This window comes from Papaver somniferum, unplaced genomic scaffold (assembly GCF_003573695.1).
Source record: "Papaver somniferum cultivar HN1 unplaced genomic scaffold, ASM357369v1 unplaced-scaffold_152, whole genome shotgun sequence".
NCBI classification, from domain to species: Eukaryota; Viridiplantae; Streptophyta; class Magnoliopsida; order Ranunculales; family Papaveraceae; genus Papaver; species Papaver somniferum.
This window is the reverse complement of record NW_020624598.1, coordinates 313,125-333,780: the sequence shown is the minus strand read 5'-3', so window position 1 is coordinate 333,780 and position 20,656 is coordinate 313,125. Positions and strand designations below refer to the sequence as shown.

General features: G+C 36.8%; 3 protein-coding genes and 1 long non-coding RNA gene across 7 annotated transcripts; 2 read left to right on the top strand and 2 right to left on the bottom strand.

Annotated features, from left to right (window-relative positions):
* The first annotated feature begins 2,551 nt into the window (after window positions 1-2,551).
* Window positions 2,552-6,117, top strand: LOC113336285 (14-3-3-like protein B). The gene is made up of 7 exons (XM_026582236.1): window positions 2,552-2,725; window positions 2,811-3,117; window positions 3,228-3,315; window positions 4,604-4,713; window positions 4,824-4,972; window positions 5,586-5,641; window positions 5,742-6,117. The coding sequence occupies exons 1-7, from the start codon at window positions 2,653-2,655 to the stop codon at window positions 5,742-5,744; spliced, it is 786 nt and encodes a 261-aa protein (XP_026438021.1). The 5' UTR covers window positions 2,552-2,652; the 3' UTR covers window positions 5,745-6,117.
* A 71-nt stretch (window positions 6,118-6,188) lies between these two features.
* On the bottom strand, window positions 6,189-6,918 carry LOC113336286 (protein NDR1-like). The gene has a single exon (XM_026582237.1). The coding sequence runs from the start codon at window positions 6,833-6,835 to the stop codon at window positions 6,311-6,313; it is 525 nt and encodes a 174-aa protein (XP_026438022.1). The 5' UTR covers window positions 6,836-6,918; the 3' UTR covers window positions 6,189-6,310.
* Window positions 6,919-7,356: 438 nt separating this feature from the next.
* Window positions 7,357-13,931, top strand: LOC113336310. Of its 4 annotated transcripts, XR_003353686.1 has the most exons (4): window positions 7,357-8,660; window positions 10,349-10,670; window positions 10,808-10,950; window positions 11,437-13,931. It is a non-coding gene; the product is annotated as an uncharacterized LOC113336310 (long non-coding RNA). The 4 variants fall into 4 exon arrangements; XR_003353687.1 differs by having other exon boundaries at window positions 10,349-10,950; window positions 13,281-13,931; XR_003353685.1 differs by having other exon boundaries at window positions 10,349-10,950; window positions 12,063-13,931.
* A 592-nt stretch (window positions 13,932-14,523) lies between these two features.
* LOC113336289 lies at window positions 14,524-19,836 on the bottom strand. Its single transcript, XM_026582239.1, has 7 exons — window positions 19,313-19,836; window positions 18,997-19,174; window positions 18,652-18,948; window positions 17,499-18,502; window positions 17,058-17,272; window positions 15,742-16,887; window positions 14,524-15,641 (listed from the first exon to the last, which is right to left on the bottom strand). Exons 1-7 carry the CDS (start codon window positions 19,834-19,836, stop codon window positions 14,524-14,526), a joined length of 4,482 nt encoding a protein of 1,493 aa, XP_026438024.1.
* Window positions 19,837-20,656: the final 820 nt, after the last annotated feature.

Genomic DNA, 20,656 nt, shown 5'->3' with positions numbered 1-20,656 from the left:
CTAAAGTCGGCTACCTGCGTGTTTGAAGAAAGAAACCGACCTTTGTGTTCGGTTATATGTTCTTAACATTTATTAACCGAAATCCGTGTTCGGTTACCTGTTCTTCACACTTGGTAACTGAACTACCTGAACCTAGCATGATTTTTTTATAAAAATTTACAGTTTTATGAATATTTGGACCAATTCAACCACCATTATCTAAGTTTGAAGCATACTTGGGTACCCAAATACTCTTCCTCCGGTTGTGGTTGGTAAAATCCATCATTTTCATCTTGAGATTGAGTTTGTGGAAGAATACATTGACCATCTAAGAAATAACTCATTGACCATCTAAGAAATAACTCATATCTGGATCATTGTGACGATTAACAAATACTCTAGGAGAGGATGGAGATGAAGAATCAGATGATCTATCATCACTTGAATACTCAAGCTTAGTGAATTGTTTTTTTTTCCATGTTTTTCATCATTATCTTCTATAACTTTAGTCTCTCAATAATTCTACTTCTTTAACTTAATCATTTCACTAATGATTTCACTAATCATTACCCAAAATTAATCAAGAAGGTAGTTTAGGTATTAATATAAATATCTAGATAAGGGATGATCTAGATTTATTTCTGAATGTCTTACTAAAAATAGAACCATGATCCCAAAAAATCGTTTTTTCGTTAGGTTCTAGCCCAATATCTATTACCACTACTAGGAATTACTAGTTAATCCACTATAGGAAGAACCGGTTACTGTGTAGTCCATCATCAGAAAACAATTACTCGCTGGTCCAAAAACATGCTTTTGGACCAGATTTTTTATTCTCTCGTCCAGCATACGTGCAAGGTGTTTTATGTGTATTTCATAAATGTCGTAATTGTCCCTCCGTCCAATCAATACCTAACATAAAAACACGTCAAGCATATTATTTTTATTTTTCAGATCTGAATCGATTAAGAAGAAGAAGACCGAGAGCAGATTCATGAAGAAGAAGAACAAAGAAGAAGAAGATATAATTCAATTGAAGAAGAAGAACAACAAAGAAGAACAAGATATCATTCCATTAATAGATCAGCGAAGAAAATAAATAAAGAGATATGGATTTAATCAATATTGAGATTCTTAACTTTTTAATCTATTTCCTCGTCTGGATCTGTTATTCAACATTGAAAACGAAGGTAGTCCATTCAAACGATATGATTTAGTTTATTAAAGTGAAGATTAATACTCCTTTCGTCTCCGGTTAATTTTGATTTCAATTTTTTGTTAATTTATCTTTGATCAAATTGTTTTGGGTTTTAGGTTCGTATAAAAAAGATTGGGAGATTTTGTACGATCCTACAATAACCCAATTGTTTTTCTTTTTTTGTACATATTTTCATTCAGAACATATTGAATCATCAACATTTTCCTTTTATACATATTTTCTTTCAGTACATATCAACATGTATTGTTGGATCATCTACTCTTTTTTCTTTTGTACTTTTTTTTTCTTCTGTACATATTTTCCTTGAGTAAATATTAATATGTATTGTTGTATCAATATGTACTATTGAATCATATACTTTTCCATTGATACACGTTTTTGTTCAATACATATCAATATGTATTATTGGATATGTATTGTTGGATCATCCACTCTTTTTCTTTGGGTACGTATTTTTCTTTAGTACATATCAATATGTAGTGTTGGATCATCTACTCTTTTTTTTCTTTTGTGCTCTTTTCCCCTCGGTACTTGGTTTCCATGAGTACATATCAACATGTACTATTAGATCAATATGTACTGTTGAATCATACTTTTTCCTTCAATACATATTTTCCTTCGGTACATATCAATATGTATTGTTGATCAATATGTACAATTGGATCTTCTACTCTTTATTTTTCTTTGTACTCTCTTCTTCTACTGTGGTATTTGTGTATTCTTTGTATTTTCGATCTTGTTTTTACCAGGATTCACCAAATGTAAATTTCTCCATGGTTTTAGTAAAATAGGGTTTTCTTCAATCTTTTTTCAATATGTATTATTGATCAATATGTACAGTTTGATGAGTTTGTTTGATTTTTTTGTTTGTCTGTTTGATGATTTCCTTTTTAACATTTCAGTTTGTTTGGTTGGTTTGAAAATTTGATTTTTCATTTTGATTATTTTTGCTCTAAACCTAATCATATTTTAGTTTATTTTTGCTGTTTTGATTTTGCAGTTTTCATTACTGTTGATCGAGAAGAAAGAACGAAGAAGTTGTAGAGAAGAATAAAGAAGGAAATAGTGGGAGGAAACGGTTAAAGCGTGAGTGAGGATAGCCTGGTAACTTTACATATGTTTAAACCTTTTTGAACTAAAGGATAAATGTTTAATCCCGCTGGACTAGCCACTAACCCGGGTCGGATTTAGTGGACTAAACAGGAAATCCCTACTAACCAGACAAAAGCCCAGTTTTTTTGTTAAAACGTGGCGATCTCTTATTGGCAGTAGCATAGGTTGACCTGATATTATGTCCTACTAACCGGGACCCATAATTAACCTTTGACCGAGTCTATAAAAATAAAATTCAATTTTTCATTGTCATTGTCATTTCCATTTTATTTTCCCCTTTCTTCTTCTGAAATCCGTGTCCAGAGACTGAGAATTTGAAAACCCTAATTACAGATCCGGCCATGGCATCAACTAAGGAACGTGAGAATTTCGTCTACGTTGCAAAACTCGCTGAACAAGCTGAACGTTATGATGGTTAGGGTTTCGTTTTCCAGATCTTTGATTTTGATTTTTGATTTAGGGTTTTCTGATTTGTTTTTGTGTGTGTTTTTATGATTAGAAATGGTGGATTCGATGAAAAATGTGGCGAAACTTGGTGTTGAATTGACTGTTGAAGAGAGGAATCTTCTGTCTGTTGGTTATAAGAATGTGGTTGGAGCTCGTAGGGCTTCATGGAGAATCTTATCTTCGATTGAACAAAAAGAAGAATCTAAAGGTAATGAACAGAATGTCAAAAGGATCAAGGAGTACAGACAGAAAGTTGAATCGGAACTATCCAAAATCTGTAGTGATATTATGGCTGTTATCGATGAGCATCTCATTCCTTCATCTTCACCTGGTGAATCTAACGTTTTTTACTTGAAGATGTAAGAATCTCCGTCTTGAATGATTTTATTATTTTGATGTTTTTTTTTTTGAGTTTTATTAGGGTTTTAAGTGTTTTTTTTTCTTCTTTTCTTTGTTTGTGGTGGTGCAGGAAAGGTGATTACTACCGCTATCTATCTGAGTTTAAGACTGGTAATGACAGGAAAGAGGCGTCTGATCAGTCCTTGAAGGCATATGAGGTAATTTTATTTTTCTACATACTGGCAGTACTGCGATTCCGCATTTGCTTTGTTCGTTTGAATTTCAGATCTGAGTGTTAATCTATTCTATTGGGTATGGTTGAATGAAAATACTCAACATTTTGATCTATTTGTTGATGGTTTGTTTCATGAGTAACTAATTGTACGTTTAGTTTACTAGTGTTTAATTGATGCTTTGTGCACAATGTATCTGTATATTTGGATGCATAGTATACTGAACCATAGATTATTCTTCTTGAAATGATGTTTATATGAAGGGTAAGATATTTGTACTTCAAACTCAGACGCATTTGTAAATGTCTAGATGGCTAGACTTGTACGAAGCTTTGGTTTGGAATAGATCAACTAATATTTAGAACATTTCATATATTTGGATGAATAGTATACTGGATTAAAATTTATCCTTCTTGCCATGATGTTTAAGTGAAGGCTAAGAGCCTAAGATATTTGTTCTTATGTAGATGGCTAGATTTTTGGGAAGCTTTGGTTGAGATGGTAACTGTAAGATGTAGTTTGCTTTCAGCTGAGTCGTATGTTTTTTAGCCTTTATACTATAAATACGCTTATTATTTTCATTTTCTGTTATTTCTTGGGTCAATGTTTCCCGAAGCTCCTGTTACAACTGTTCTGTACCTGTCAAAAATGGAGCCGTTTAAGATTTTGTTGAACTCTTTCTGGAAGGAGTTTTGATCAATCAAGTATCAAATTCACTTTTTAATGGACACTTGAAATCTTACTCCAGATTAATCTTTATCCAATCACTAACTGAGACAGTCTTGTTTTTTCCGTGCTGGGTTCAAGATAATACACTGAAGTCATACCACTTGTGTTGTGTCAATTAGCTATGCAGTCCAATGCTTAATGATTCTGATAAATGACTGAAGAGAAGGTTTTAGAAGTTGAATTTCTAGTTTCTATTCATTGTGTGTTTCTCTATATATCAGTTGGCTAAGATAGTGGAGCCCTTTACCAATACATCTGGTTCATCATTCATCATTAAGTTAACGAAATGGTTACCTTTAGTCTTTAGATGTGCTCCACCGGTTTTACGGCTGTTTTGCAAGTATTCCCCCCCATTTTCTAGGACTTCTAGTTTTGTCAGTTACTGAATACCAAAACCAGATTATGCTTAACAACATTCTGTTGAAAGAGTTAACTATGACAATAATTGGTTGGGCTACATTTTCCCTGTGAAAACCTCTAATGTTATGAATGCTTCCTTCGATGTACTTAACTTGTGTGTGTGGTTGTGCAATGTCTGATTCAGTTGGCTTCCACTGCTGCTGAGGCTGATCTTTCTTCCACCCACCCTATTCGATTGGGGTTGGCATTGAACTTCTCAGTCTTCTATTATGAGATAATGAACTCCCCTGAAAGGTATGCAGCTAACACTTGTTCGTTTGGTTCAAATAGTATTCGATAGAATTTGTTCTGAGGTTATGTCCAAAATTTCCTTGTGACTGAGCCTGTGGATTTTTTTTATCCAGGGCCTGCCACCTTGCAAAGAGTGCTTTTGATGAAGCTATAACAGAGCTGGATACTCTGAGTGAAGAATCGTATAAAGACAGTACTTTGATTATGCAACTGTTGAGGGATAACCTTACCTTGTGGACTTCTGACATTCCTGAAGATGGAGGTAAATGCACAGATATACTTTTAAGTTGAACGTTATGGTTTGGCAGTCACTCAGTTGTCATATTCTTGGTCACCTCCAATTATATATTCACATTAATAGGTCTTGCTTGTCTTCATCTATCTGATGAAACCCTCTTGGAATGTTAAAAATGAACAATATAGCAGCTTTGTCAATCTGTCCGTTGGTTTGTTGCCCTTTGAATTGTTACCCCACTTTTGTTTCTCATATCCCTTTCTGTTTGTCTAGAAGCATAGGTGATTACTGATTGGTCATTTTGGTATTTCCTTCTTGTTGCTGCTTTTAATTACTCTTTCAGCCATCTTGGTTAGTTGACTCGATTGGCAGTAGGCAACTAATTATGACCTACAGTTTTATTGCAACCATTTGCTAGTAGCTTCTGCAGTAAATTAAATATAATGGTGTCGTCCCGTTCTTAGGAAGCACTAATTCTTGAATAACCTCCCCCGTCGTTCTGTGTATGCTTATCTCTTTAGTATCTGTTCCATTTTGTCCTTGTATTCTCCGTTGGATCATTTGTGGTTTACGCGAGTCATTTTTGCCACTTTATTCTATGCTTTACTCGTTAATTATGCATCATTATATGCTTCTGCAGATGAAGCTCCGAGAATGGAAACCGCTGCTAAGACAGCTGCTGGGGAAGATGCAGAGGTTTGTTCACTGATGCTTCTTTTTGTTCATCTATTTGATTGAGCACCTGAGAATATTTGAATAAGCAGAAAAGTTAACATGTAATCATCTTTCTTTGCAGTGAAAAATGGAGATGGACCGCACGGGGGGTTTGGCATGTAAACAGAAAGAAAGAAGGGCGATGTCATCATATCTACATATTCGGTCTTTAGTTGGAAGATAAAAGATTTATGAACATCTATCCTCTAATTGCTATCCTCCTTATTTGTGTTTGTCATTTTAGAGTATTAATCATCATTCATGTTTGGACATATATACATGGTCGGTCGGTCCTGTAACTCTTGATTGCATAGCCTATCTTGTTCCATTGTCTCTGGTCTTGGAGAAATGGAATTGTTGCTTTACAAGGTTTTCTTCTTTTTATTCATGGAAAATGCAATGAAGTTCGGATGGACGACTCTTTAAGTAGAGCTAATATAGTGTTGCTTTTGTTATCTTGTCTTGATGTCTAGTTTTTTTTCCCAATCCAGTCTGTCTAATTTCATGTCAAGTTATTCTTTTAAGCAGACATATTTCGTCGTTATATTAGATTTTCATTTACTTGGCAATCTGAGTATTCCAATGGGCACATGGTGATGGCATTAGGAGGGACTAAAAAACATGGTGTAAAAATATAAAATCTGAAAATTCTTAAAATTTAACTCGTAATCCCATTATTGTATGTCTTTTGCTCTTCCATAAAGGATACTTGTACCTAATCTTTGTATCCAGATCAACTCGAAACATTGCTGTGCTCCCGTTTAAAATCTCCATTTTAGCAATCTCCCAAGGAACCCCATAACTCGGAATCGACTCGACACGATGGGCTTTCTTGCCGTACCCTTGATAAAACGCAGGAATCGAAACATTTCCAATTGGTACAAAGGTTGAGATATTGAGCTGGTAATAATAAAGTGTCACATTAATGGTGTCATAAAGAACTCCCTCGTTTAGATTTTCGTTCTTCAATCTTAGATCGAAAGTCGGATCGATGATCTTGGAGTTTCCCTTCGAAGAAGAAGTTGTGTTGAGGGCTGGAACTTCAAACATCTCTATTGAAAACTTGGGTGAAAAAGTACCAAAACCAAGCCATAGGAAGAGAGCAGTTAGACCTAAACTGAATATACTTCCTGTACACTGGCTGCAAGTACCATTCGCCCTCTCCCTGTTCGCCATCTGAGTGTTTCCGACTAGCTAAGAATGATGATCAAAGAACTTGATGGATAATTCACACAACCACAACATTTTTTGTTATTTCTTTGATCCTTCCTTGATGCCTCTGGGAACTTGCTGACTCTGGGAACTCAATGTGTAGTATAATATAATAAAGCAACGTTTGGCTGCGCATGTAGAAGTAACTTTTTGAATTTTAGAAATCAAAAAGCAGGAATGCAGTTTATGTACAGAATTTCAAAACGATTTCTAGAAGCCGAAAAGATTATTTTTGTGAAATAAAATAGTTTTGCTTCGGTTCTTCTGCTTCTGGTATCCAAACATGTTACTCCTAATTTCCAGAAGAGTTCCGTTTTCGGGGAAGCAGAAGCAAAAGTGCTTTCGGGATCCAAACGCGGTATAAGTGTGACACAAAGCTGTCGGCGGCAACTAAAGAGTGTAAGCAGAGTGTAAGAAGCTACGGACCTGAAACACATTTCTCGTCTTAAAACGGGCTGAGAGATCAAAAGCCCTGAGAAGAACCCTTGAAACTTCTTTGAACCCTAAAAATACCAATTTCTCATCAATTCCTTCTCCTGTATCAAAATGAAGAAGTAGAATTTGAACATGGTTTTTCCAACAGAGATTGTTTCAGACATCTTGACCCGTTTATCCACAGAATCAGTCTTAGAATGCAAATTAGTTTGTAAAACATGGAAGAATCTGATTCATCATCCATCATTTCCCCAATTGCACTTAGCTCGTCTCAATCACAACCCCGATTCAACTGATTCCGGTAAGTTGAGTTATGTTATCTTGAATTCAGATGATGATGATAGCCAAAATCTTTACTATTTTGAATATGGTGATAATGAGGATTGGAATTTTGTGAAACCCAGTCGTAGAAAAATCATGTTGTAAACCACCTGTGATGCTTATATCCTTATCGGCTCGTTCAATGGTTTGATTTGTGTTTATGGATCTCAACCTGATTTACCTGATACTTATGGACCTGCTATTGTTTTTAACCCTGTCACGAAAGAGTACATTGTTCTTCCAGAATTCGAGAGATTCCAGAATTTGAAAGAGATTCCTATAGTCATTTGGCGTGTGGGTTCGGTTACGTTGCTGAAACGAATGAGTATAAAGTGGTGAGGATTTACATGGTAGTGGGAAAACCTAATTTTGTAGAGGTCGAAGTGTACACTGTTGGGAGTGGTAGATGGAGACATGTTGGGAAGTTTGGTTTTGTATTTCGCACACATGGTGTGTTCCTGAATGGAGCACTCTATTGGAGGAATACTGAAGGTGGAAATGTTGTGGTATTTGATTTGGTCGATGAGAATTTTCGCGAGCATATTCCGCCACCTCCTATGCTAACGGACACTGATGATGATGAGGATATTGATGGGTTTATTGTGATGGGGGTTTCTGGTGGTGGGATTTTATATTATGCTGTTTGTCAATCAATTGAAGAAAGTACATTTGATGACGTATGGCTGTTCATGAAGAAGAATGTCAGTAATGAACAGGAGGGACACCAGTCATGGGGTTGGATTAAAGTTGATAGTCTTGAACAAAGAGAACCGTTTGCATTTATGGAGGGTGGCAGCGTCCTAAGTTACGAACGGGCAATTGCAAAATATTTAATTCAAGAACTTCAACATGGGAAACTGTTGTGAATTTTGGTGCAATATCTGATCAAGTATTTCCACACAAGCACACCTTAGTTTCATTGAAAGAATTAGGAGAAGAAGATGCGAAAATAATGAAGCCACGAGGAATTGAGGAGATAGATAGCGGTGAATCTGACAGTGATTAGCGGACGAAGCAAAACTGCTGGAAACAGGTAATATTCATTTGGCTCTTTGAAGTAATATTCATGTGCTTAAATCTTCATTTTGAGGTTGGATAACAAGGGACCTCATTATGAGTATAAAGCTATTGATAGCTATATATGACTAACTGTTATTATGTCTTTAAATCACCAATCTTAACTTTATGCCAGTTTTTGTATATGCACTTACGCTGTATTGTATTAGTGCGAGTTAATCTGTTTCGTTTGTACTTCTTAGTATTAGTTGATATATACTTGTTGGGACCCAGTTTGAAGTTATTCTATTTTCTCTCTCTTTTGATGTTGGAAGTTGGTATAGTGCATGCTATGTTAGTGTTTAATTGGATGTAATCCTAGTATCATAAGCTTCACGTCAGTAGGTATGGTATTCCAAGTTCCAATGAATCCAACCCCTGTATTCGGACAAAGTGACTGGCGTTACTAGTTCATCGTTGATCGTTCATCCTCCAAAATTCGTATAACTGTCTTTATGGTTTAATATTGAGAGAAAGAGTAATTTTTTGCAACATATGCGTCTTAGTTCTTGACAGAAGTGTTTGTTATTTTTGTTCAAGCATCTCAGGTTTTATGGATGCATAATATCCCCAGATACTTTCAAACCCAAGATAATTACACTGTCCTGGTTGAATATCAGTCGCAACATGCCACCAGGTCAAAATATAGCACATGAAGACAGGTTTTATTAGGATCTACCTCCCCATTAGGTTTATAAGAGTTGGCATTACACAATAGTGGTGAGATAAAAATGAGATGAAAATATGACGTACTTATGAAATGATCCATAAGTGTTTCCATTTATTCAGGACTACTATCTAACGCGAAAACCCTGAATTAAGCAAACTGTAGGAGTACCAATATCGCAAGCCTTCGACCCGTATGATTATCATTATCTGTATTATATCATTGTCAGTAACTTTTTCAAAAAAAGAAGGGAAAATATCTCTATGAATCCAGCATCGATCCTTTTGTCTTCACAGGTGATAGTGCTTGCATCGATGTGTTATATTTGTAGGGTTTAATAAGTTTGATTCATTGTCTTGTGTTGTTGTTTTTCTCTCTGCTTGTGAACAAATGTAGGGTTGTTTAGTGTTTGCTTTAGTTTCTGAGACCCAGACTCAGTATACACTCGGTTGTTGAACAAGTTCTTGGTTATACAGCGGTTTTGCTTGTCAAGGAAAGAAAAATCTTGGTTTTTAGATATTTTGCAGAATTGAAGCTCTCTTGTTCATCTCTATCACTCCATGTGTAAGAAGATCCATTTTATTGATAGATAACCAGTTTATACTTGGGGGCTAGGGCATACTGTTAGAGACTATGAGAGGAGTATCTATGGGCTCGTTTTTCTTGAGTTGCATTACTGCAAGAAATTTGTCAAGTTGGTTATACCATTTCCCGCCAGATTTGCTTGACAATTAGAATCTATTAAGTTATCGGTTCACTTCTACTTCGACTTTGCTACCTGGCTTTGCCCCAAAATTTTGAAGGGTAGCGGTTGAATTTTCGCCCATCAACTATAAACCCTCTCTATTATGTCTATTCATTATTCATTTACTTGAACTCTGAAGCTCCAGGGTTGTATGCTGACTGTAAAAATTAATAACTTCGCAACTATCATTCCTCTATTTGGCTCTGCTTAGATACTTTTTCTACATCTGACAATGTATTTGATGTCCCTGCAGGTGTTTCCTGGGAAGAATGTTCGAATTGGACTAGTACTGGGGATTTAGGGATGTTCATTTGATCCCTTACATCCTATTCTCGAGGGTTTAATATTAGTGTTCAATGTTGCACCACACAACCAAGTTTTCTTTATTATTTCTCATGCATCTTTTTGGATTACTGGAGAACTTGAAATTGGCATGTGTTGTGAACTTTGTGAGTGACGGATATATGTTACCGTAAGGCTGTCTTTAGAGAAGCTTAGCTGGTTTTTGTTATGAAGTTCCAGATTGTTATGCAAGTTTACTCTTTGTGAAACAGATTCAGCGAACTTATAGTATTGTTAGTTTCTCCCTCTTTTACTGGTTCTTGTTAAATTGCTACTAGGTCAAGCCAGTCAATTTCATGTTATTGTTAGGGATGCGCATCATCGCTGCAGATACTAAAATGTTAGCACTTGTGGTTTCGGTTTGAATCAGGAACGTCCGTGAGGCCAAAATCCAAGAATGTAGGTATTCTGAGCAGATTCTCTCTCGGCTTTCCTTCTATCTTGTTTACATGTGAAGTGTGCAGGACTTTTGCCACATATCAAGCATGACCCGACTTGAGGATCACATAACAGGTAATTTTGTTTATGTTTTGTGGAACTCCTTAACTCGTTGAACATCCGTGTAGTTCTTGTTCACATGATAGATGCGCAGTGATTACTGATTGGTCATTCTGGCACTTCCTTCTTGTTGATACTTTTCTCCCTCCTTGGCATAGGTAAGTAAGTATGACCTACAGTTTATTCTCAACCATTTGCCAGTAGATTTTGCAGTAAATTAAATTAAATATAACTGTGTCACTGGTCCATTTAATAGTAAGCACTAAATCTTGAACAATCCCAATACGCTTTTGTAGTAAGTTGTTTAGTTTACAACGACAACCTGTTTTCCTCCCCTGTCTCTGTGAATAGGCTTGTCTCTCTGTTTTCTGTTCCATCCTGTCCTTGTATTCTGAATAGGATCAATTGCAGCTTATGCAAGTCTTTTTTGCCTCTTAAATCTTAATTTATGCTCTAGTAGTTTAATATATGCATCATTATATGCTTCTGCAAATGTGTCAGAGAGCGCTGCTAAGACTGCTACTGGGGAAGATGCAGAGGTTCTTCGCTGATGCTTCGTTCATTCATATTTGATTGAGCACCTAAAAATGTTTGCCTAAGCTGAAACGCTAACATGTAATCATCTTTCTTTGCAATGAAAAATGAAGACAGACTGCAGGGGGGTTTGGCGTGTAAACGGAAAAAAAGAAGGGTGATGCCATCATATCTGCATAGATTTATGAACATCTATATCCTCCAATAATCCAATTGCTATTCTCCTTATTTAAGTAGTATACAGAAACCCATTAGCATGAGCTTTAAGGGTGCCAATACTAGTCTCTTCAGCTCCTACATTGGGATAGATTAATTTGGGTAGATTAATTTGACGTCACTTAGCTTTATAACCCTGTGTTGTTTTTGTTTTTTGTTAGCATGACCACCCACTTTGCCAGAACCACATTTTCTCCCAGTCATTCTCTTTAACTTTAATAAATCTTCTGCTGTCAGAGATTGTTTTTCAGAAGCATATGCTGTTCTAGGATTGAACCCAGCTAACAATCTCTTTTTATTACTCTATTTAAATAGTGAGCAAGTCTTGCCTGATTATAACTTACGTTTCTCCTCCATATACATCTCTGGGTTGGCAGAGACATCAAATCCATGCCAACGGTGGCGGTCTTGACAGGGGCGACGCTGAGAACAAGATTTCAGGTGTTCGAGGAAGGCTTGCCAGTTGTCGGGTTCATCGTATTTAGGATCTACTCATCTCCAACTGCATTGAAAAGAGCGGTAAAACAAACTGCGAAAACAAGTGTATATTTCCGAAAACTCTAGAGCGAAAAACTGGGGACAAAAAACTAACATATGCCTGAACCTAGATCGTTTAGTTCCCAAAACTGGGTATTCCGACTACTACCACTTAGTGCTGGCAGTAGGATGGAGTGGTACAATCCTGATTGTCGCAGTGCAGTTGAGGAGAAAAAAGTTCTAAACTTTGTGCGTGCCGAACTTGGATGTCTATGCGCACCTGGAAAAATAGATGCGAATCCCTACAACTTTCAGTACGAAAGAGCAAAATAAGGCAACACAGTATATGGTTACAAGCAATGATGCCGTTTTTACTACGCGTCTATGTAAAGAATGTATCACAGCCGTCTATGATCAAACTTTGGTCAGCAATTGTGGTCGGTCATAAAATTGGTGTGAGCCGTTCAATCTAAGAGTGACAACAGATCAACGACTACAATTTAACCCTAATCTGAACAGTCTCTCAAATCCTTACAAGTAGAATAGTTGGCTCGTTTCTATTCCGCCTCCGTCTATCTTCTAGCTGCGCACAGAAAGAAAATCCAAAACAGCAAATCCAACTCTCTTGTTCATGATCCATCAATGGAAGTAGAAATATCAAATACATGGCCATCAATAACTTCCTTACACAATGATTTTTCCTCTCAACAAATTATTTTAATGTTTCCTTTACCTCCTACCATTTTCTTAGATTTTTTTCTTTCATGAGTGTCGATCTCGGTAAACAAATTATTGGCATCTATTGCTTCTTAACTAATTTTCCGTCTGGATTTCATCTGATATTGTTGTCAACGTCAATTATGGACAGATTCAGAGAGAAGATTTCAATAGGGAGAGGAATATTTTAATGGACAGCCTCTTTTATCTTTAGATGTTCTGGGTTTTGGAGATTTAGTTTTTGTATTTGTTTTAAGCTTGTATTCTCATCTTTATTAAAGATTTTTTCAGTCTGTATGTGAAGATCCAAGCTTTTCAATAATTATGATTTAAGACTAATTTAAGTTTGTTATTTGCATATATGGTTTGATTTATATATACTGCCTTATGAGTTTTTACAGCAATTCATTGAAGATACCAAGGATGGTAACAAAGATGGAAGATTGTGGAAGACAGTTTAAATTTGATAAAAAAAATTGGAGTTGCTCTTGTGAATGGTGCCCATGGCACTGCTAAGCTTGTTGGTTTGCTCGAAAACTTCGTTAAGACGTTTGTCCAGTGCCATGGATGTCGGAACTTCGAGACTGAGGGACCATCTTTACGCATTCTAGGGAGGAAAAGATGAGAAAGCAATGCGTGTCAAGCCCTTTATAAACCAGCCAAGCAAACCAGAAGTTTGTCCAGTGCCATGGATGTGCGAACCTAGAGACTGAAATGATCCTTTCCCAAACCCTGACGCTCCAACTAAAATGTGTTGCATCTCACATGAAGGACAAGCTCACGGCTTACATCTCCGGAATCCGCCAAGAGCAGCAGCAGCTGTGGAGGATAAGATGGGAAAGCAATGCGCGCAGGGCCGTCTTATTTAGGCCTAGGGCGAGATGGTCGACCGCCCTGGGCCCAAACTTTTGAGTGGCCCAAATCCAAAGTTTAGAGCATTTCCATTTGATTGCCTGAGTTATTAACATCCGATCAGTTTGGATGTTTGAAACTCTCTTTGCATGTTAAATTGCACGAACGAACTTACGAACATATCTTAATAACTTGGATGATATGTGCCATTTATATTGACACTAACCTTGATGATATGGCCGTTTAAGTCAACAAGGGTGAACAATTAAAAGTTTGAAAATGAGCGACTTCATTCAAAATAACATTCCTTAAAATTCTTTGGCGCGCTTATATCTATTGAAAGTCTCTTTCTTTTGTTAACCGTCCATTGTATTTACTAAAAAGATTACAAAATTATTGCAAATCACTAAATTTTATCTATTTATTTTTAAACATTTAGTAGCTTTTGTAGCATCTGGGTGATATTTTTTTTTTTTTTTGGCAAAAAGTAAGATTAAAATGCTAAACGTTGTAGGCGGCCGATTTTTTGTTTACAACAATGTTACCCGGCATTGTGTCTTTTATATATAACATTTTGATTATTTTTGAACTCTTTGTTGAACTTTTATATGCATGTATCAGTTGTGATTTTTTTTTTTTTTTGCTAAGAAACACCACCCTTCATTAAGAAACAAGAGAGTTACAAATTACACTAAGGTTTATCTTCTTGAACACACCATCAAGAATTTTTGGAAGAGAAAACCATAGATCCTTAAGATTGTTTTTCCTATCCCGTCGCGCAAGACGGTCCGCTTAGGGGTTATTTAACCGCTTTATATACATAACATTAAAGGAAACAAAACTAGAAATAGAACTCCGACATTGCTCCAAGAGGTCTTGGCTTCTCCATCCCACAGAGATGTTGCAGCCATTCACAAAATGCACCAGTTGGAGACAATCACTAACAAACACCATTTTGGGAAGATTCATCTCTTCTGCCCAAGAGATGGAAAAACTAAGAGCATCAGCTTCAGCTCCCACTGCATCTTGAATCAACCCAAAGTCCGAGCGCACCTTTCTTACATTCCCTGCAGCATCACACCAAATAACACCAATTCCAAAATTAAAATCCTTGAAAGAGCCATCTACAAACATAAAGTTCTCCACTTCAGACTGAGGAATTTTGACATTGTGTACAAGATTCATAACAGTAATCCTTGGAGCAATGTAAAAATTTAACATTCTCTTGATATCAACAATGATCCTGTTCATATCTAGAGAAGCACTCTTGAAAACTACATCACACCGCAGCTTCCATATAGACCACATAACAATAACACCTACACTAGGCCAACCAACTTTAAAAGGAGAAGCACCCAGGCTTGATTCATGCCAATATAAGAAAATATCATCAACCCAATCCAAATCAGTACATATCAAATATTGAAGGGAAAGACTGAACCAAATACGCAACACTACAGGGCAGTTAACAAAAAAATGCATCACAGTTTCATCATGAGCATTACAGAAAGAACAAAGAACATTCACATGAGGATTGTAAAGCTGCATAATGGCATTAACTGGGAGCATATGAGCAAACATTTTCCACATAAAAAACTTAACTTTCGGCAGACAATCAATATCCCATACTTTCCTCCAGAAAGTGAAGTCTTCAGGAGAAGGAATATCATTCATATAAATTCTATAAGCAGATTTGATGGTGAACTTACCATTCCTAGTATGAGCCCACATAAGCGAGTACGACTGCGACAAATTCAATATAATAGACTTAATTCTAATAACCTCATTTGGGGAGAATAAGAGGTTCAGAAGAGGTACATTCCAACAGTTATGATTATAATCAATAAGCTCAGACACATAAACAAATTCATTACAAGCAGTATTCATGGGAGAGGGAGGAAGAACAATCCCTGGAATCCATGAAGCATTCCAAATGGGAGTAAGCACCCCATTATTTATTTTAACCACTGTTTTAGCTAGCCTTTATAAAGCTCAACCCCTTAATAATGCCTTTCCACATCCACGAAGCGGAATCAACAGCCTTATCAATCTCTAGAAGATTCTGGTTAGGGAAGTATTTATCCTTGAGAAATCTAGTAAGTAAACTACCCTGATTCTTCAAAACTCTCCAGCCCCGTTTGCAAATGAAAACCCTCTTAGTAGCAAAGGAATTCTTAAGACCCAGACCTCCATTAAGTTTAGATTTCCCTATATCACCCCAAGTGCGAAAGTATGCAGCATTCTTAGGATTCTTTTTAGCCCACCAAAAAGTGTGTTGAATCGAATCAATTTTACTAGTAACTGTTTTAGGAAGAGGAAAACATGCCATATGATAAACAGACAAACTAGAAAGTACATGCTTTGTAACCACAGTTCTACCAGCTATATTCAAATTGGATTTTTTCGAAGAATTTAATCTGGCATAGAAATTATCAATGAGAAAACTAAAAGACTTAGTTTTATCCTTACCAATAAACAAAGGCGTGCCTAAGTATTTTTCAAAACTACTGAGAAACTTCATGTTAAGGGCCTTAGATAAAATGTTGATGTGTCTATGATGCATATTCCCACTAGTAATAAACCCAAATTTATCAAAGTTAATAGCCTGACCTGACGCCTTTCCAAACACATTAATAACCTTTGTGATATTCTTCGCATAAGTGACAGAAGCTTTACAAAACATCATGCAATCGTCTGCAAAAAAAAGGTGAGAAATAGAGGGACTATTGTGCCTAAATCTAAAACCCTGAATCAGATTTTCATCCTCAGCTTTAGAGAGAAGTTGAGATAAAACCTCCATACAAAGAATGAAAAAATACGGAGAAAGACAGTCACCTTGCCGTATTTCCCGAGAAGGCAAAAAAGACACACTTGGTGAACCATTGACCAAAACTGAATAAGATACGGTGCTGATACACTGAAAGACTAACTGGCACCAATCATTAGAGAAACCCAACTTTTTAAAAACATCAATGATAAAAGACCACTCAAGCCTATCAAAGTCTTTAGAGAGGTCAATCTTGATAGCCATATAATTATTCTTCGATTTCTTCTTTTTTGATTTAAAAGAATGCAGAATTTCATGAGTGATTACAATATTGTCATGGATCTGCCTATTAGCAACAAATGCAGATTGGAAGGGAGAGATCATAGAATCTAGAAGAGGTTTCAACATATTAGTCAAAATCTTAGATATAATCTTATACACACAATTTGCTAGACTAATCGGTCTAAAATCTGTGGAGAGGCAGGGTTTTTTATCTTGGGGATCAAAGTAATGTAGGAAAAATTCAGTTGTTTAAGAAGGAATTTGTTCCTAAAATAACTCTGCACATGAGAGACAACATCCTCTTTAACAGTATCCCAATTATCCTTGAAGAACCCAGGAGGAAAACCATCCGGTCCCGGAGAACTCCAAGGATCCATCATGTTAACAGTGTCCCAAATTTCTTGAACTGAAGGAATAGCAGTCAAATTTTCATTCATATCCTCATTAATCAAAGGAGTGACAAACCTTAAGGAATCATGAATGTCCTGGACACTAGGGTTGGAAGAAGTATAAATGTTCTTAAAATGTCTATAAAGCAAGTCCGCTACCTGGTCTTTATTATCAATCCAGTTCCCTTGATCATCTCAAATTGTATGAATGGTATTGTACATGTTCCTCAGTCTAACAGTGTTATGAAAGAAGCTAGTATTCTTATCATAATGCATGAAGTAATTAATTCTAGACTTTTGTTTATAAAAAGCAATGTTCAATTTCATACCAGTAATCAAGCTGATTTGAATAGTTCAAGATATAACCACCAATCTGAGGAGAATATGGCAAAGCTTGCAATTTTTCTATTTCAGCATTTAACTTTCCTATTGTAGTTTTGATGTGACCAAAGGAGTTAACATTCCATTTGATTAAAACATTTTTCACATGACTAAGCTTATTTGCAACAACAAAGGAAGGAGAGCCTTTGACACCATGAGACCAAGAATCAGCCAGAACTTCTTTAAAATCAGGGTTAAGTTGCCAACATTTAAAAAATTTGTATGGGATAACATTCCTCTCATAGTGGAAGCATTTCACTAATAAGGGGCTGTGATCAGAATAAATCCTACCTAGATTTGTGACTCTAGTTTGAGGAAGAAACGAAAGCCACTTATCATTCATAAAACTACGATCCAACTTTTCAAAAATTAATTCAGCTGGGTTCTTATATCTTCTATTGCACCAAGTAAACGGGTTGCCATATGAAAAAAATTCATTCATATTCATCTTAAGTAAACTTTCTCTAACAAAATTCGGAGGAAATGAAGCATCAACATTACCACCTTGTTTTTCAGAACTATGCAATATGAAATTAAAGTCGCCAACTAGCAACCAGGGGTTATTATTATTTGCTAGCATGTCATTTAAAAATTTCCATTGATTCCTTTTACCACACACTGATAAGGACCCATAAATAAAGGAAACAACACAATTTTTGATTGCAGGAGTGATGTCATACAGAATACGAATCATATTAAGGGAGGAACCTAGAACTTCTATATTCGACTTAACAAAGTAACCAAAAGCAAGACCCCCCGATTTAGTAACCGACGGAAGGAAAGACCAAGCATCAAACCGCAGGTGATGAGTGTATTTTTTAACAGTGTCCGTATCAACCATAGTTTCAAGCAGGCAAACAACATCTAGTTTATACTTTCTAAATAAACTAAATAAGTGTCTCCATTTTTTGTCAGAGCAGCAACCATTCATATTCCAACATAAAAACTTCATCTTTTATCACAACAATAACTTAAACAAGATCGAAGCAAGATAAAAAAGAAGCAAGCAACAACATCTAGAAAGACGGAGAACAAGCCGTGTAGGAAAATAACAGACAACTAAAAAGAGGAGAAAGTTAAAGAAAAGCAAGAGTGACTTACAAGGTCATGAGCTAAGGATGTATCATCAGCCAAAGAATCATCATCCATCATCATGAGGTCAACTTCGTTTTCGAACTCTTTATCAGTGATTACCGGTTCCGGTGGCAGAGTGGCAAAGGGATATGGTTCCAAAATAATGCAGTCCTTGGTTTCATCAAAACGAGGAGGAGCACTCAGTTCTTGCTCAAAGGGATGAGGCAGAGATACACCAGCGGTGAAGTTCACTTCAGCAACAGTGCTACAGGAGAAGCTAGAAGTCGTCACCACAGAATGCGAGATTGATGAGGAAGACGTGGCCTAGAAAACATTGCTCACAGAGGAACTTAGGCTAGCAGATAAACCAACACTCCCTAAGTTAAAAGCAGCAGAAGCAGGTGGCGAGAATGGAGGAGCTGAAGAGAGCGAGTGCCAGAAAGGTGACTGCATTCCATCTGAAGGAGGAGAGTGATTACTAGCCTCTAGGTATACTGATTCAAAAACAGTCCTAGGTCTTTTCCCCTTCCTGTCATGAAAATTCTCATTGCTTCCAATGGAAAAGTTATCAAAAAGGGGACACAAAAGCTGAAGTAGTCTTAGCAGACACAAAAGGAGTCGAAGAAGCCAAACGGGTCACAGGACGAGGCTGAGAGTTCGACGACTCTCTAATAGTCAAAGCATATACAGCAGGAAATGCATTGAGAGAGCAAGAGGGGAGAAAGATGAAGCTTTGTTACCAATACTCCCAGATGGCTGAAGACAAACCGAGAATCCAGAAGGCTTCGAGTGGTCCATGAAAGCTGATCCATATGACGAACCACCAGACTTGGAGCCTTCACCGGTCTCAGTCTGAGACATCACTTTGGTGACAGCAACATGAAAAGCACGACGAGAAGGCGAAGGCAAAGCTCTAACAAAGATCCTTGACTGAGATTCCCTGCATCTTTCCTCATTATGATACAAAACAAAGAATTTTTTACAAGCTCTAAACGACAACTTAGGGTAAAAGGTTGTCATGTAGTAGGGTCTCTTTTTAGTATTAAAGACCACTTTCCTAGTAAGAGGTGTTCTCAATGGGACCATCATCTTGGTTTCAAACCAGTTACCAGCTGGGGAGACTGCTGCCACGAATTTTCCAAGCTGATCAAAAACCTCACGAACCTTACCAGCATTGACAAGATCAGAGTGAATAGGAATCTGCACATGCATAAGAGTGACTTCCCAAAAAAGATCGAAAATCGAATCCAGATCCCCTAAAGGTTAAACAGCGAAAAGCTGGCCAAACACCAAGGTTGGCCTGGCATTGACGACAATGTCTCTATCCTGACTCTTTCTGAACATCACCACAAACATATTTTGCATTCCCATACCCTGAACATAAGCTTTGGCCAGTTGAAAATCATTTGACTCAATTGGCCAAGCCCTATTGAGATGATGTTTGACAGAATTTTTGAGATAACTACGGGTATTAAGGGTGCACACGGTACGGTTCGGCTCGGTTCTTGCGGAGGCCGAGTACCTGTACCTCCCTAGCCTCGGTTCCAAAATTTTGGACCGGTACATGTACCTTGTACCTCGGTTCCGGTACAATTCGGTACACGTACGGTACCAGGTACGGTTCCGGTATCTGTCGGTACTTTTGTAAAAAAAATTCTTGTTCTTTAAAAAGATAGATGTAATATTAACAATCCAAAGCTAAATACATAGCAAGTAGACAGTAGCTGCAACACATAGACATACACAATTACAAACAATAGTCTTAAGACTCTTAAGTAATTTGAATGAAGAAAAGAAGGACATTGCAAATAAAAGATGACTATTCGGCTATTCCAACTCCATGGCAGCACTGGCGGTGGCTATGATAGAACCAGTGGAACTCTGCAAAAAAAATTTTAATAGCAGTTAGTAAGTAATTTGAACTAAAAACAACATTTTTAAGTATATAAGAACATACCAATCACCCAACTCAGAAATATATGAGCAAAATGAAAGAAAAATGAGCAAGCATTTCTATAAAATGCAAATTTGA